This window comes from Sinocyclocheilus rhinocerous, unplaced genomic scaffold, assembly GCF_001515625.1.
Source record: "Sinocyclocheilus rhinocerous isolate Xijiao unplaced genomic scaffold, SAMN03320098_v1.1 scaffold2138, whole genome shotgun sequence".
Classification (NCBI taxonomy): domain Eukaryota; kingdom Metazoa; phylum Chordata; class Actinopteri; order Cypriniformes; family Cyprinidae; genus Sinocyclocheilus; species Sinocyclocheilus rhinocerous.
In genome coordinates this window covers 36,155-54,350 of record NW_015656024.1, presented here as the reverse complement: position 1 = coordinate 54,350, position 18,196 = coordinate 36,155, and the positions used below count along the sequence as shown (strand labels likewise).

Here is an 18,196-nt window from a genome sequence, read left to right as displayed (position 1 = left end):
GTAAAAATACAGTATAAGTCATTATAATCCATAATTATGTCCCCACTGGATGCAACGAATGCCTCATTTATTATGGGTTTTCATGTTTTTGAATCATCGCTCCGGCCGGACAGGGCATCATCACAGTATGGTGAGGGGCGTAACATTTCCGTCTCACGCTTGAGGTGTTCGGCCAATCAGAACGCTCTGGATAGCTGGCCAATCAGAGCATACCTCGCTTTTCAGACCAATGAGGTTTGTAAAAATCGACGCGTTTCAGAAAGGCGGGGCATAGAGGAGAAACAATTATGTACAGTATGTGGAAAATAATGTGTTTTTTGAACCTTAAACCGCATAAACACATTTCATTACACCAAATACACAAAACAATGTTCTTTTTAGCAGCATCATATGACCCCTTTAAATCCGCTCAGGCGAACGTACGTTAACTAAGCAAAGTCAGCATGCTATAATTAACATTTCAAAACTACACTGTTGCCATGGGCGCCTCAGAATTCGTACAGTAATTCATTGGCGGGAGATCCCACTCAAAGAGAAAATGAAATCCTCTGTTGTCAAGGCAACGTTTGGCAACAAGCCGGTGGCGGTGCTTAGCATTTCCGGGTTTGTGGAAGAGTCGCATCAAAGCGGTAAGTGTGTTTTGCTGCCATGAAGTTATGTACATGCGTTTGAGTTTAAATTACGATCTATTTTATCAACAGAAACAAGTTTTAATAGACTTCTAAATTATTAGTGCTTTACCAATGCAAATGTAAATGATTTTTTTTTTATGTCTTTCAGATTTTCGTAGAATAGCATTTACAATTGAGTCGATATTCCGCAATAAAATGTCTGATTTAGCGAAAGAGAAAGCAGCACGTCTGCTGAAGAAGCGCGGAAGCTTGTCTTCTCTGGGCAGTCATGAAGTCAGAGCTAAAGAAGCCTTTGCCAAAACTAAGGAGTGAGTTCCTGTCATTCCTTAACATCTACCAAGTCACGTGACAAAATAATAATGTTGAAAGGTGTCAGTATAAAAGTATAGATGATGAAGGATCATTTGTGTTTGTGTGTAGCTCTATCAGCACAGTGTCCTACATGGAGGAGCCTGGACATCATGATGATATTCCACGGCCTGCGGTGCAAATGGAGAACAGCTATCAGCTCAGTGAGCCTCTTCTCCTTCACTGCTATAGAGATACTAACCTCACCAAATAAGCCATTAATTAAGATCCAGCAACGTGATTTTACACAAAAGAAACTGACATCATATATGGGTAATTCCTGTTGTGCAGTACATTTTCAAGTCCTCATTGTAAATGTTTTAATGTATTGGATCGAATATGAATTTTTTTGCACAGATGAATTAATGCATATTCATATTTATTTTTGAACTACAGTAACATCTTCTGATTTCTCTCAACATGGGGACCAGAGAGCTGTCAATCAATAAATTGGGGGAAAAAAGTAAAGTAACTTGCATTACTTATTTGAAAAAGTACCACAGATATTCTCTTGTAAATTAAAAAGTAATGCGTTACTTTACTAGTTACTTGGAAAAAAGTAATCTGATTACGTAACTCGCGTTACTTGTAATGCGTTACCACCAACACTGCATACAATGTAGGCTATTTGTAATAACTTGAGGAGGCATGAGATCTGTTCAAGAGTGCATTTACTCAACAGAATGCATCAACCAGCAGTCCACTCCATCACCTCACAGGTGGAGTCAATTTACACACACCAAGTTCTTCTCTGCTGCTTTTTAAACAAATACCAATACAGCTTTAGCCTGCCCTCTACAGGTCATCACTACAACTGACACTTCATTGTCACTCTACAACATCCCTTTTCCCCCAAGCTTACATAATAATCACAATTACATTACAAAAATAGCCTCACAGTTTACAATTAATTTTTTTTTTTTTCAGTCTTCAATTCACATTCAATATTACTTCAGTTCATAATCGTTCAAATGGGTAGGCAACTTCCTGGTTCTTTGTGACCGTCTCATAATTACAACAGGACTAGCAGGTTTGTTAATTTCAGTGATTATCTCCGAATGTTGAGAGGAATCCCCAGATGCTTCAGAGGGATTAGTTTCACTAGAAATGTCCTCAGTCCCTGTTCCCTCAGTCTCTTTAACAACTACAGGTGTTGAGTTTCCAGGAATGTCAAAATCAGGGAATTTACAGTCCATTCCCTCTTCTGAAGGGTTTACAAGCAATTCCTGTCGGCCATGAATTTGATCCACATGCCGTCGAACCACTCGTCCATCGCCCACCATTACTTTATAAGAAAGTGGTCCAGTCACAGTCGCTATATGACCCGGAATCCATTTCGGTCCATAAGTAAAGTTCCGAGTAAGTACTGGATCTCCAACACAAAAACTCCGTTCACGGGCCTTTTTATCATGATAGATTTTTTGCTTTTGTTGTTGTTCATGAATTTTCCTTGTCAAATCAGGATGCATAAAGTCCATTGAACAGCGTAATTTCCTTCCATACAACATTTCCGCTGGAGAGAGCCCTGTGGTGGTCTGGGGAGTGATCCTATAACTGAATAAAACTCGAGACAATCTAGTTGCTATTGTTCCATCAACACATTTTTTTAGCATGGTTTTCACAATTTGGACAGCCCGTTCCACTAAACCATTACTAGAAGCATGGTAAGGTGCAGAAGTAACATGCCGTACTCCATTTTTATGAAGGAACTCTTTGAATTCGGCACTAATGAAGCAAGGACCATTATCTGATACAATCAGTTCAGGTAATCCATGGTTACTGAAGCTCTTCCGCAAACATTCAATAGTGGAGGCAGATGTGGCTGAATTCACTGGATACACGTCCATCCATTTTGAATGTGCATCAATCAAAACAAAGAACATTTTTCCCATGAACGGTCCTGCATAATCCACATGCAAACGTTGCCATGGTTTGTCCGGCCAATTCCAAGGATGCAGTGGGGCAACAGCTGGAACATTCCTATGCTCTTGGCACGTACAACAGGTTTTAACCAGCCTTTCCACATCCTGATCTAACTTGGGCCACCACACATAACTTCTGGCCAAAGCTTTCATCCTAGACACCCCTGGATGACACTGATGCAACTGTTCAAGAACGTCTTGTCTACCCACACTGGGAATGATTACTCGGGCCCCCCAAAGCACACAACCATCCTGTACGCTTAATTCATCTTTCCTTAATGTGAATGGGTCAAACTCCGTCCCTGTTAATTCATGCAAACATCCGCGTTGCACGGTTTCTCTTACCCGAGATAATACTGGATCTTTTCTTGTCCACTCCCTCACCTGTTCTGCTGTAATCAGGGTGATATCAGCATTCTCCAGCATTAGAACTCTTTCCTCCTGCTTGGTGGAAGATTCCATTGGCAATGGTAGCCGACTTAGAGCATCTGCGTTGCCATGATCTTTGCCAGCCTTGTAGATGACATTTACTTATTTGAAAAAGTAACTCAGATATTCTCTTGTAAATTAAAAAGTAATGCGTTGCTTTACTAGTTACTTGAAAAAAGTAATCTGATTACGTAACTCGCGTTACTTGTAATGAGTTACCCCCAACACTGCAAATAAGTAAACACTTTCTGTATTTTATTAAGAAATATTCTTAATTTTCTTAATTTTTTTCTGTTCTTTAATCAAAATATTGCAAGCAAAAAAAATTCACCTGGAAATATAACAATATTATATTTTTTAATTGATTATTAATTTATAGAATTTTCCTGCGTCTTCAATTTCACTTTCCATTCTGTTAGTTTTTGGTAATTTTCCTTTAACTAACAATAGCCAACTACTAAATTAACATCATAAACAACATCTTAAATATTAGTATTAAGATTGTGAATTTTGTTATGAATTATCTGCTTGAAAATGACAGAATAATTTCGATAATATCAACTTTTTAAAAGATTGTATTAAAAAAAAAAAAAAACGGATTTTATTTTATTCCAAAGCAACATTTCTCAGGTTAACTTGATGTATTACAAATAAAACTAAAGTTAAAAAAACACATACACACAAACTAATATCACAATAATAATAATAAAACTTATATATATGAAAATATATAAATACATACTACTTCAAAATAACTCATATTGTGAAAGTAATCAAGCTATAAAGTAATCGAGCTTGTCTGGTCCAGACTATGCTGTCTGGTATATAATTTTATAGAAATACTTCTTTAAACTGCAACACAACAAGCTTATTAGAGTTTTTTTTTTTTTTTTACAATTTTGAAAGTTACTGCAGAACAGGAATAATATGACAGAAATACATTTCAAAGTTTGGAATTGAGATGGGCTATGAAGTCAGAGGTCATTTGCTAGACATCTTGTCTTTCTTATTTTGCCCCACAGTCATGTGCATTGGAGTTTTATATCAGTAAATCATAGTAAATGTTTGCGCAGGCCCCGCACGACGTTTCCCGGTGTTAACAGTGAAGGACATTCTGAAGGATGTGTTGACCAGCTACCTGCAGGAGGAGAAATATGAACCCGAGCTGTGCAGACAGATGACCAAAACCATCTCTGAGGTCAGCTGACCTTCATACACTCATTTTTTCTAAATCATAATAAACACATAACACATTTAACACTGACTTATCAGCACACATATTTTAATTAGTAAAAGCAAGCTGAGGTTATAAATATATAAACACAGATATATGCTAAAGCATGTTCTGTTATTGTGATTTCAGGTGGTCAAGGCCAGAGTTAAAGATTTGATGATTCCCCGCTATAAGATCATCGTCATCATCAGCATTGGTCAGATCAGAGACCAGAACATGCGCATGGGGAGTCGATGCCTGTGGGACGAAACACACGATAATTTCTCCTCGCATACTTTCAAAAACAGCTCGCTCTTCGCCGCTGCTACTGTCTATGGTGTTTATTTTGAATGAGTGTGTAAGAATATCAGCTGGGTTTTAGTGACGAGTGATTTCAGCCGACCAGTGGCATCTACACTTCATATTTGCTCTGAGCTGTCTCAGGTCAGTTAAATGGCATTTAAAATGACTTTTTGAGCTTACAACTAGAGGTTGGGTAAGTATGAGGCAATTCCGTTTCCTCAACATCTCTCATAATGATAAGTTAAATGCAACGGTTTAAACAAACATAGGAACATACTGCTGACTGTGTGCATTTCAGATATATATATATATATATATATATAAAACAAAAATAATATTTTGCACTCATGTTAATTCTACATTCTTGCTGATGATGACATTTGTGAAAGCTTCAAATGAAGTTGCTAAGGGCTGTAAATGTTGGCCAGAAGTGGAATTATTGTCTATATTAATGCCTGCTATTTAATGTTTATATTATGGAAGCACATTTTGGACACAATTTAAATACCATTGTCTTAAGAAAATGATTTACCTCATATAAACATTTAAAAATATTAATCTCTTCCCGTACATTGAGCTGAAAGGTCATCATTTTAATACCTCATTGTGTGTCATACCTCATTGCAAGTCAATAAATCTATATATCTATTGTCAGTCATTTGTTTTGAGAACTTAGAAGTACTTTATAAGTATTTCCAGTTATTATTATTAACTGTTTCAACTGTTATTGTTTGGTAATTCATTATTGTCAATTATACATTTCAATATAATTGACAATATGTTCATTTATTCAGTTCAGTTAATATAGTTTTAATTCATGTTTTGTTTAACAGAAAATAACTCTGCTGCAGAAGTCTATGAAAATATGGTTTTGAATAATTTAAATGAAAATAAATTGAACGTTTCAGCAAAATCATACAATTGCTATTAAGTAAAACATCAAACTATTATTTTGCTGAAAAAACTCTTACATTTGCACAGTCATCGGTTAACAGGTTTTACAAGTACGAAAATATAAAAAATAATAAATAAAACAATTATAAATAGACAAATATTGTTATACTTCAAAGACCAACAAAGTAACATTAGCTACATCTTTTAGCTTCAGTCTTAACTGTTAATTTAACTGAATTAACACATTAAAGGGGTCATCGGATGCCCATTTTCCACAAGTTGATATGATTCTTTAGGGTCTTAATGAAAAGTCTATAACATACTTTGGTTAAAATTTCTCAATGGTAGTGTAAAAAAACATCCTTTTTTACCCTGTCAAAACTAGGTCTGTTTTCAGCAAGCTGTTTTTTAGTCCATGTCGCTTTAAATGCTAATGAGCTCTGCTCACCCCGCCCCTTTCTTCCGTGGGGTGATGAGCAGACTAAACTTCAGCCAAACTTGATGTGCCTGTTGTTCCTGACAGGGGACAGAGATGCTGAGGATTCCAAGTCAAGCAAAAATCCTGCATAGAGATGCTCAGTGAAAGTGCAGTGAAATGTGTGTCAGAGACGCTGTAGAAGGACAGAATGCCACCCAGCCAGTCTACAAACAGGCCGACTGTAGTAGAGGGAGGTGAAGGGGCAGGTAAGTCGGTTCTCTTATTATTATGACAGGCAGTAAATCTGTTATCAGAGTTGAACAGAATCCAAGACTTTTCATTGAGTCCAAACCGACATTCTCTTCCTCCTTTCCTGCTGATTCCTTTATACGACACTGCTATCTACACATCGACACAGCCTGTCCGCTCCATTCAGCCTCCCAGTAACATCGTCCAGACAGACTCTCTCTGCTCAGAACCTGCTCAAAGTTCTCAAATCTCTCCGGATGATCAGGATACAATTGCTTCTCTTTCACATATGTCACTTTTGTGTAGCCCTCAGACAGGATGAGCTGAGTGTGTGCTGTGTTTGGATCCAATGTGATATCACATGAATCTGCATACAAGAAGGATTATAGATTATATAATGATTTTTATAAAGATTATAATTACAAATATTTAAAGCAAGTGTGACAAAAGGTTCGTGTCTGAGTGAGTACCTACATTTCCGTAGTCCAGGTGTGATTCTGATCTGTTCTCCATGTTCCAAACTATAAAGACATAAAACATAAATTACATTTGCATTTATACTAAACTGAACTCAACTGAACCAAAGTGAATTTAATTACTATCATGCAATTATTTTTGATATACTTATACTTTGTATAGGCAGGGCCGCATTAAGACTGCACTGGGCCCCGGGGCTATGACTTACTGCAGGGCCCCCCATCACAATAATGATATATATATATATATATATAGAGAGGGTACAACGGGGCTAAAGGCCCACCTTAAGAAAAAATGTGCCATTCACTGCGCCTAAAATGTATAAATTGCAGAAAAATATATATATGTAGTATTGAACATTAATGGAGCAACAGATTTTGTGTGAAAATAAATCATTCAAGTTGTTTATTTTGTTTAAAAATCGTATAAATGTATGAGGTGGCAAGAGGGGCCTTTTAACCCCCACACGGGGTACAAGTTTGGAACGACATGAGAGTGAGTAAATGATGACAGAATTTTAATTTTTGGGTGAACTATCCCTTTAACCTTTTAAGATCTCATCATATAGGCTAAGGATCTCAAATAGCCTAACACATGCTTTACCTTTAACTATTAACATTCATTTAAGACACAAATAACTGTGTTTACGAGGATACTCGCAAAGACGGGCATTTTGACACATAACTATGTTTATTTGACCGTTTAAGCACAAGGAGCGAAAGTTTAGTCAGTAATATAGGAGCAGGTGCGCGCCGCGCGTATCAGGTAGAAACCATTTTAACGCACGCATTTTCCAGAATGAATTCTGCCCCGCAGCGTAATGTCCATTTCAAAAGTCAAATATATAATAAATGCATTTGATTGGTAAACCAAATTCAGACTTTACGTTTCAATCTCAAGTGGTAATGCATGGAATTTACGGAAAAGCTCAACTAAATAACAGCGCTAATAGGTGGGGGGCGTGTTGGCTTTGGCGATCGGCGCTCCAGTCAATCTACTCCACAGCCAATCACGGGCCCCCTCCTTGCTCGGGCCCCGGGGCTTCAGCCCCGCCTAGCCCAATGGTTAAAAAGGCCCTGTGTATAGGCCCCTTTATGCTTTTTTACTCTTTTCCAGCTTCTGTTCTGTTGTAGTATTTGTATTACATTTATGTTTGTATATTAATGCTTTGGGACAGATTTCCTAATAGCTTGGACCAGCACAATCCCTCTATTGGTGTTAAAAAACTCCTGTCAGGATTACTAAAGACATGCAGTGAAAAATTTGCAATGAAAAGACATTGACACTGTTATTTTTGTGGCTGACCTTATTGTATTTGTAGAAGATTTCCTTTCAGACACAGAATTTACGGATGGAGAGTATTTAAATGAATTAATCAACATAATTTACTAAGGTTTGTGCTAGACAATTTGCTGTATTTGTGCTATTATTTAATGCCCCAAAAATCTTTTTTTAATCCCATTTTGCACTTGACGTGTCTGTGATAGTTTCTCAGTTGTGCTGCTCTTGGTAGATTGCATTGGTCATAATGGGAAATTATCTGGCTGCATCTGTGTTCTTTATTTCACACATTGTCGGTAAATCACCCACAGGACTCTTTTCTGCGCTTTTATGGGATTGCGATAATTTGCCCTGTTAAGTAAATCTGGCCCTTTGAGTCCTAAAAATGGAACCAAATTTTATGCTGTTAATTTTATAGCAATAACAGGTACTTGAGTTGCTCCAACTTGATGTTTGGATTCAGCAGTAGATCTGATAGCAACTTCACTCCTGAATCTCCTGGGTGATTGTAGCTCAGATCCAGCTCTCTCAGGTGTGAGGGGTTTGAACTCAGAGCCGATGTCAGGTATGACAAGACTTCCTCTGTCACCATACAGCCAGACAATCTAGAGGAAGGAATCACATCAAATCAGATTACTGTGAAACACACAGAGAAAAACAGCTGAGACTTTATTCAGAATATCTTTTGTGTTCCACAGAAGAAAGAAAGTTTTTAAACTATATAAGGGTGAGTAAATGATGACAGAATATTCATTTTTGGGTGAACTGTCCCTTTAACTAGACACCTGAGTATTTCTAGTTGACAGTTAGGATTCTTCAGTCCATCACAGAGCAGCTTCACTCCTGAATCCCGCAGGTCATTGTTACTCAAGTTCAGCTCGAGCTATAGCCACACTTTCACAGCACTGATCAATGAGATCAGAAAACCTAAAACAGAAGGAAATGCAATCCTCTGAATGAATAACAAATGCACAATTGGTCATAATCAGTTTGCTTTTTATTTAAATAAATGATATGTTTAATGTAATATGTCAACATGTTTAACATTACATATTTCTGCTGAAGTCTAGAATTATTCACAATATTTTTGAATGTTTGAATATAATCCACACTGTTTTATTCAAATAACCAAACACAAAGGTAAAAGAGGACGTTCTAAGTAGAATGTTGTGCGGAATGTATGGCAGCTGGACCTCCAACCCGATCTCATGGCAATTCGTACATATTTTACTAGGTGGCTAATTCGTATGAATGCATACGATTTTATGTTTTGTGACAAATCGTACGTATTTTGACGAGTTGGCAAATTCATATGACGTACGTATGACCACCCCTAAGCCCGCCCCTAAACCTACCCCTCACAGAAACCGTACAAAATCGTACAAGTGAGGTCGTATGAATTAACCACCTCGTAAAATATGTATTAATTGGTTGTGAGATAGTGATGGGACCTCTGACTGTATTAGTTATAGGAAAATGAACATCTGCATTCAGTACTTCTGCATGTCACCAGAGGACACCCTCGCCTCACCCTTGCTGACTTTTTCATTTTATAGCTCAAAGACATTTAACCCCACATCACTGTTTACATAAATAACATTTACTTGTGGCCAGAGGAGGAACAGGTTGAGTATGCAAGGAATGTGTTACAGCAAATTCCATGGGAACAGCAGAAAAGGAAGCATCTGCAAGTTCACCAGGAAGCTCACAATGGCCACTCACCCTTTCAGCTGTCTCAAATGAAGCCCATGACACAATTTTTCCCTATACCACTTACACCATTTAAAAATAAAATGATCAATTCATTAAAAAAAATAAAAATGTAAATAAATTAATCCAACTGATAAATAGACCTATTTGTCCAATGTAAATTTTTAATGTATTTGTCAATTTAAAAAATGACTATTATTTACAGTACACTTTTAAATTAATAAACAGATAACTGAATACTTCATTTTATTTAAAAAAAAATTTTTTTATTGTGTAATATAACAATTTAACACTTCCAGAGCTTTTCTGCAGTTCCTCAAAGCTGGTATAGGCCTAAGTCTCTTTTCATTGCATGGAAACCATTTATTTGACAGTTTCCTTAACAAAATTTGTTTTCAGAACATTTTTTGAAGAAAAAAACTAGCTAAATATCGCTAAACATAGCTATACAGATAAAAAACAGTGCATTGAAATGTCTCAAAGTCCCCCCAAAATTATTAACGAATTATTAAATTAGACAAAAAAAACTCGATTTTATTACGTCATTCCTACACTTTAGATTTTACTTATATATTAGACACTTTTGTTTTATACTATTAAATTGTCTAACAAAATATCCCGTGTATATATATATATATATATCACTCTGTGACAAGAGTCCACCCGTATACAGAAATGGATTGTGGATTAAATAACTAATATAAATAAATATAAATGTTTATGCATAGTTGTGGATTTGAGATTTGTAGAAATGTTTTGGGACCTGGTATGGATTAAATCCAATGATCAAGGTTTTTCCCCCATACTATATTTATATAAGATTTAGTATATATATATATATATATATATATATATATGTATTTTTTTCAGATAAAAAATGCTTCATGGGAGTAGTAGTTCTCTGCTTAGTTGCTCTTGTCTGTGGGTATTGTAGTTCTTAATCGGGAATTTGCCATTATGAAGGTTTTTTTATGTGTTTTTTGTTTCTAATTAAGTTGAAATATCTGAACTGTGACTTCTTCAGAAGCGTATATCATTACAACAACTTCGGAGATAATGGTAGGTCTGTTTTAAAAGATATTCATTAATTGTTAAAAATCACTTTCTTTATGAAGAAAGTGGATCGGATTGTAACTTTTAATGCTCTATTACTATGTAGAGACCAAAAGTTGCACAAAACTTTAATGTTCATGCATTATTAATGTTATAATCCTTTTAATCCTGCAACTATATTGATATTGCTGATATTGATCTCTGCTTAAAGATCACGCCTATGTTGAATTGGATTAGTTTTGTACAATTTACCAATACATTTGACACTTTTGTTTCATAAATTGTTTAACATAACATGCCGTATATGTTTTCTGAAGAACTTACCAAGAACTGCCGCTCGTTGATCTTACCTTATCATCTTCGTAGCTGCCATGTTTTTTTTTTTTATCGTAGACTGTATAAAAACATGGACGTAGTGTCCGTGACGTCACCCGTAGGTTTCCGAAGAGCGTTTTTGAAGCTCAAAGTGGGCGGAGCCGGCCGTCGCATCTTGGCAGCACGTCATCGAGCATCACTCCCGGATAATCGAAAATGGGTTGCTGAAACTACGCCCACCTATCTCGACGGTGGTGACAGCAGCGGCAATCCACCTGTCACTCAAGTGGCTACGCCCTTAATTATGCAGAACTTTAAGGCTTAATATAATTGAAACGGATGAGTTATAAAAAAAAATTCACCCCCCTCACAGTTGTCATGAAGGGCAAAATTAGCTATATAGACCAAAACCACTTTTTGAACCAGGCTGTAAACATATTTTTTTCTGCTGTAAAGTTTTTTAACATTTTAACATGGGCAGTCTATGGGACTGACTCCCTTTTGGAGCCAGCCTCTAGCGGCCAGTCGATGAATTGCAGTTTTAGTCACTTCCGTGTTGGTTTCACGAGAGAGACCGGAAGGTTGCCGCTTGTTTTTTATCTGCTTCAGTCTGTTTTTTTTTCTTCTTTTTCTTCTTCTTTTTCTTTAGTCGTGTTTGACACGCGGAAGAACTGCTCTCAACGCCAGGAGGAGACGCGACTTCACTTCAAAAGGCTAAACCACTGGCCTATTGTTTCTTTAAGGACTGGGTAATATGAGGTTATTGTGAATCTCAAGTTAAATTGGCAGGAATTTAAAAATGTATTTATTGCTATTTCCCAACAAATAAGGACTCAAATAAACCACGTTTATGTTTTTGTTCAAAATGCTTTTATTCTAAATTTTTCACTTGGTATCTCCTGATATTGGACATATTTCATAAAATACAATATTGGGTAGACTATAAATAATAAAAAAAATATATATTTTCTAATCTAGAATTTGTACCTGCTTCTAGATTTGAACCTTTTTAACAACATTTTTAAAAACATTAGTTCAGGTTCGTAGCCATTTAACTTATAAACATTTAACCACTTAACTATGTTTTGGGGCACATATAGGCCAAGTATACATATAGTATATGCATATACTCAAACAATACCAAATGTATATTTCAGACGGCAAAAAAGTAGGCTATGGGTTCTGAACAACATAGGGTGTTTTTTTGTTTTTATTTTAAGGTGAACTATTTCCTTAATAGTGCCTCTAAAAAAGACAGCATTCCTTTCTATTGAGTATTGGTCCTCTTTAAATGTTGCCTCATTTTAAATAAATACTTTTTTTGCATTTGAAGAATTTCTTGGAAAACAACATCTGAACATTTTTCAAATGTTCATTTTAAAACCATTTTAACTTTGAGAGTTTCTATGTAATTCAAGTCCTCTGAAAAATAACATTTTAAATGCATTTTGCACAGAGAAGATGACGATGTTGGGAGTGTTTCTCAGCACATGCGAACAAGATCACTTTTTCTGCATCCCACTTTACAGCACGTGGAAGGCAGCGCTTCATAGGCCTCTCTTCTTACTCGATCCATTCCTGCAGAGGTCAGTGACTCCACATCAGTCCCGATTTCATAACCTGTGTAAAATCAAAGACAGGTACTGTACATGATTTCTGTTTCCTCCACAGTCAATGCTGTACAGGGGATGACTCGGGGGTGTCAGAATGCAAAATTCAAATCTCTACAGCAGGTGGCGCACAAGAGCTGACATTGAATCAGCACAGTTCTGCTACTCCTGCTATTTCTGCAATGGCTTTGTATGACAGAAAGAAAACGCAAGAGTAGAATTCATTTAGTATTCTGTTCCAAATTCAGCCAAGATTTAATTGTAAGTTTTATTCTGATTGCATTATTGCATAATTTCAGTGGGTCTTGTGAGTTCCTATCTACAAAGCTAAAAACTACATTTAGTTATGTGATCAGAGCATGCAAAGAAACTGTAATGTAGATTAAATGGAATTAGATTTGTAATCAGTTCTTTACAGAGTTTTATTAATGTTTGTTCTCAATTATGTTTTAATGTATTCATAATAGTGCTGTCAAACGATTAATCACGATTAATCGCATCCAAAATAAACGTTTTAATTTAAATAATATATTTATGTGTGCTGTGTATATTTATTATGTATATATAAATACACACACATGCAGTATATATTTTGAAAATATTTAAATGTACAGGTGCATCTCAATAAATTAGAATGTTGTGGAAAAGTTCATTTATTTCAGTAATTCAACTCAAATTGTGAAACTCGTGTATTAAATAAATTCAATGCACACAGACTGAAGTAGTTTAAGTCTTTGGTTCTTTTAATTGTGATGATTTTGGCTCACATTTAACAAAAACCCACCAATTCACTATCTCAACAAATTAGAATATGGTGTTCCTTCCTTCTGAGTTGACTACTGCGGTTGTTTTGCTGGGATGTTGCCTGTGGAAATCACCAAGCAGAGAATTGTTAGAAATTGAACAGGTATGTGTGAAACTTGAGAATAAACATACATGCATGTGTTTGTATTTATATATACATAATAAATATACACAGTGTACACACATATATTATGTAAACAAAAACGTATTTTGGATGCGATTAATCCTTTGACAGCACTAATTCATAAAAAATATTTGTACTCTTTATATTTTGATTTTATAATAATATTATATTTATCATTTTATAATATTTTCTTAACATGTAATATTTATTATATTTTATTACATTTCCATTTCTTAATTTTTGCATTGTTGTATTACAATATGTACTTAAACTATTAGATTATATTATTTTATTTTATTTCACTTACATTATTTTATATTATGTTCTATTATATTATCCATCTATTGTCCAAAACGCTTGTCCCGTGTAGGGTTACGTGAATGTTGACGCCTTTCCCTGTAGACAGAGAATATTATATTATATTATATTATATTATTAAACTATTATATTATCCATCTATTCTCTAAAACGCTCGTGTAGGGTCATGTTAAAACTGGCGCCTTTCCCTGTAGACAGAGAAATATTATTTTATATTATATTATATTATATCTGTAAAAGGCAGGCCACTAAAACTTTATAACATAATACATTTGAGACACTATCTAAAATTTCAGTAGTTGGTGTTGTTACAGTAATAACTACCAAAAATCTAACAATAAGAGTTTGTTTTCTGCTCTCACTTACATTGGGATGAAGACTGATCAAGCAAAGTCAAAATATATACTGACCATTTAGGGGGTCCTCGGTTTGGCCCCGCCTCCATCTGGAACCCCCACACGTGTAGACGACCGCCCGAAAAAACTCACGGCCACAGAGTCTCAGAGCTTTCTGGGCCTGGACCGAATCTGCCCACGTGGCCAACACCAACAGCACCGCCAGCAGCACCACCTTCATGGCTGGAAACAGAGTCAAAGCAGTGCCTTCTGCCGAGCTTATGGAAGTCTTTTGTTTCCTGACCTCGGAACGTCTTCATTTATATACCACGGAAAGCGTGATTTATGTGTTATTGACGCACTTCTTTTCCGTGACCTTTTAAATGAGGCAAAATGACCCACAAAGCAGAGACTTCCATTTGTCAAAATGGGTTTGTTGGTTTTAAATAAATAGATGATACACAAACGGAGTATCAAAATACAGCTAATTTAACAAAGTGGCGTGAGGTCTTTGTTTTATTTGCTACAGCAAAGTGCTCTTTAATGATGTTTTAGAGATACATGCCCATAAACCTGAATATCGCAAATTTGAGCATGTGTCACACCAGCATTATGGAGTGACACCAGGATAATGACAGCACTTACTTCCTCCCAAACCTTGTTAATTTGACCTAAAAGGCTGAGCACCATAATGAGCCGATTTATATCTGGCTGGCAAACACTCTGTTGCCAAGTGCTTCCACACAACATCGCGGTTTACGGGATAACCCTACCATCCTGCAGTATTTGCCGCAGGCTTTCACGTCTTAGATTGAATTGCAGTCATTCCTAAAGGAAACTTCTATGAGTCATCAGAAGATACAGCCTACACCTAATCCTTTCATTCTGCGTCATTTGTTTTATGTAGCGTGTCAATTAATTTTATGCGGTTGTTCATAAAGCAGCAGCAACTGAGTGACAGTGTGGCTTGCTTTTGAACAAGCGGATGTGAGAGTTGAACTCATTTTGAAGTCGGCCACTGGAATTAGGACAGTTTTGGCTCTTTGTAAAGCTATTTTAACTGAACAAGTGCGATTTTCCCCCCCCGTGTCGTTTCTAAAGCTCGTATTTGTTGTTATTGTTGAAAGAAGTATACTAATAGCACACTTGAATAAACTTCTTTTTCGTAAGGGCAGGCAGGGCATAGAAACAAAAGAGATGCTGTAAAACCTTATCTACCATGTTTATAGACAAGAAGTTGTAAAATATGTACCACTACATGATCACTCCTAGTCATTCTGGCATTCAACACAAGCACTTAACTTAGCAGTTCTTAAAATCTTAAAATGCTAGTTTACCAGCAACCTGAGAGAACATTTATATTTTGTTTGTCTGTTTGAGTTAGGAAAAATCAGTGATAAACACTATAATATTGACATTACTAAATTAAAGTCTGAATTTCTCGTAACTGAAGTGCCCTGGGTCTTGTGAAGGCCTAAATGTAATTTTTTTAAAATTTTTTTTTTTTTTAATTCGTAAGTTGGAAAATCCGCAGGTACATAAATTGACAGAAAGGCAAAAAAAAGTAGGTTGTAAAAGTTAATTTTGTAAGTTAAAATCCAAAAATGCGTCAACATGGGTTCCAGTAAATAAAATAAAATAAACCTGTATCGAGTTTATTTCTACTGCTGAACACAAAAGACAATATTTTGAAGAATGTTAACCAAACACTTGTTGGTAGTATTTGTTTTAGTCAATACCAGCAACTGTTTGGTTACCAACATTCTTCAAAATATCTTTTTTTTTTTAGCTATATAGATGTCCAAACTAAATGAGTTCCCTTCTTGAACCCTTAATGCATAATGCCTTTTAACCTTGGCAATGTAATGACACTTCAAACAAAAGACACACTGAACAAAACTGTCGTTTAAATGAGGTTGACGTAAAAATGAGGGTGGAAACACCGAGAGTCTCACGCGATCCAATAGTTGAAATTCCATCTCAAAGTTCAGTGGAAACGTTGTGTGGCCTAGTTCTTCAGTTCAAACCTGTAAGTATGTTGTCCTTTTCAAACATAAAGGAGGTTATCATTATTAGAGGTATAACTGCTCAAGAATGTTTATTTCATAATCCAGACTAGTCAAGTTGAGTAATTTCAGATGTGTTTGTTTGTTCACCAGGGGGCGCATTGAAAACAGGTTCCCGCTGTAGGTCGAGCTCTTGTTTTTGAAGAGCTCTGTCACTCTGTACTGCATTCCTAGAAAGCCATACACTCCTCACTCAGCTGACAGTCTTGGCAGATACCTTCACGCATAAGGTGGGGTTTACTCTAATGTTCACCTAATGAAAATACCCTGTATTCAACCTGCTGTGACTTGCCTCAACATACTAGATTGTAATGTCTGAGGTGAGGGATCCAGTTTTGCATGTTCTTCTTTTCCAGTAACTATGTCGCTTTAATTGCTTTGTACAAAACATTATACGCTAACAGATGCCTATACACAAGAACACTGATATTTACCACCAAAATGGAGCATTTATGTTAATCATCAAATCAGCCCTCCTTGTCAGTTTTGCTGCTGTAGGATCAATATTGGACTTCATATGATATTAAGTACACCGTGAACTTTGAATAACCTCAAAAAGATGATCAGTTTGAGCTTATACTGGTGTGTTTCTGGAAGCGGAAGTAGTGATATATGGTGTAACAGGTTTATGACCGAACGCTGGCCAATGATAAGCTGTTTACTCGAAGTGCGGAAGTGTCCGAGCTAAAGATAGCTGAAGTGAGCACTTGCAGAAGCAACAAGTGCTGAGCATATCACTTCTGAGCCTATATGATCACTGCTGAAGGCCTATAGATGTCTTAGGTTGATATGACTTTATAAAAACTTTCAAAAAGCACATAATATTATGCTTAGGATCATATACTTAATGTAGATTCACGTTGTTAGAAATATGCAACAGTGATTCAGTTAATTGTTCATACATGCATGTAATTATATAATATTTGTTAGTCACTTAATAACGAAATTATCAGGTAACACTTTACAATAAGGTCCCATAATGTTAGGTGGCATAGAGGAGAAACAATAATGTACAGTATGTGGAAAATAATGTTTTTTTTTAACTTTAAACCGCATAAACACATTTCATTACACCAAATACACAAAATAATGTTCTTTTTAGCAGCATCATATGACCCCTTTAACTAAAATGATCTAACAATTAGCAATTCATGATTTGATCAATCTTTGTTAATGTCACTTAATAAAAATACAGCTGTTTGTTGTCAAGTCATCTTAGGACCATTAAATAATGTTAACAGATACAACTTTTAATTTTATTAATGTATTAGTAAATGATCAAATTAGTTCACCCAAGAATGAAAATTTGCTGAAAATTTACCCTCAGGCACTTTTAACTTCAAATGAGTCCTCTATCCATAATATTGCTTTCTCCATTAAAAAGGTGTCTCGTCTGAATCAGGAAAGAAATATGCACAGATCAAGCACCGTCATTGTCATCGGAGAAAGCATTATTATGGATTATGGACTCTGGCCAGAAGCAATAGTATAAAGTTAAAAGACATTAGTTGATGGACTGGAGTGGTGTGGATTACTTGTGGATTATTGTGATGTTTTTATCAGCTGTTTGGACTCTCATTCTGACGGCACCCATTCACTGCAGAGCATCCATTGGTGAGCAAGTGATGCAATGCTACATCCAAATCTGTTCTGATGAAGAAACAAACTGACCTATATTTTGGATGGCCTGAGGGT

The 18,196-nt window shown here is 36.0% G+C and overlaps 2 protein-coding genes across 2 annotated transcripts; one reads left to right on the top strand and one right to left on the bottom strand.

Moving 5' to 3' along the window:
- Positions 1-589: 589 nt before the first annotated feature.
- LOC107719283 (tctex1 domain-containing protein 1) lies at positions 590-5,409 on the top strand. The gene is made up of 5 exons (XM_016526676.1): positions 590-629; positions 781-940; positions 1,053-1,144; positions 4,405-4,529; positions 4,695-5,409. Exons 2-5 carry the CDS (start codon positions 828-830, stop codon positions 4,896-4,898), a joined length of 534 nt encoding a protein of 177 aa, XP_016382162.1. The 5' UTR covers positions 590-629; positions 781-827; the 3' UTR covers positions 4,899-5,409.
- Positions 5,410-12,727: 7,318 nt separating this feature from the next.
- On the bottom strand, positions 12,728-14,676 carry LOC107719258 (relaxin-3-like). Its single transcript, XM_016526638.1, has 2 exons — positions 14,511-14,676; positions 12,728-12,864 (listed from the first exon to the last, which is right to left on the bottom strand). The coding sequence occupies exons 1-2, from the start codon at positions 14,674-14,676 to the stop codon at positions 12,728-12,730; spliced, it is 303 nt and encodes a 100-aa protein (XP_016382124.1).
- Between the last annotated feature and the right edge of the window lie 3,520 nt (positions 14,677-18,196).

What these genes read in the sequence shown, in the direction of transcription:
- LOC107719283 (XM_016526676.1), top strand. Translation starts at nt 828, where the DNA reads ATGTCTGATTTAGCGAAAGAGAAAGCAGCACGTCTGCTGAAGAAGCGC. An exon ending in GCCTTTGCCAAAACTAAGGA is followed by an intron (nt 941 to 1,052) that starts GTGAGTTCCTGT and finishes GTTTGTGTGTAG; the next exon opens with CTCTATCAGCACAGTGTCCT. An exon ending in GGAGAACAGCTATCAGCTCA is followed by an intron (nt 1,145 to 4,404) that starts GTGAGCCTCTTC and finishes ATGTTTGCGCAG; the next exon opens with GCCCCGCACGACGTTTCCCG.
- LOC107719258 (XM_016526638.1), bottom strand. Translation starts at nt 14,676, where the DNA reads ATGAAGGTGGTGCTGCTGGCGGTGCTGTTGGTGTTGGCCACGTGGGCA. An exon ending in AACCGAGGACCCCCTAAATG is followed by an intron (nt 12,865 to 14,510) that starts GTCAGTATATAT and finishes GATTTTACACAG; the next exon opens with GTTATGAAATCGGGACTGAT.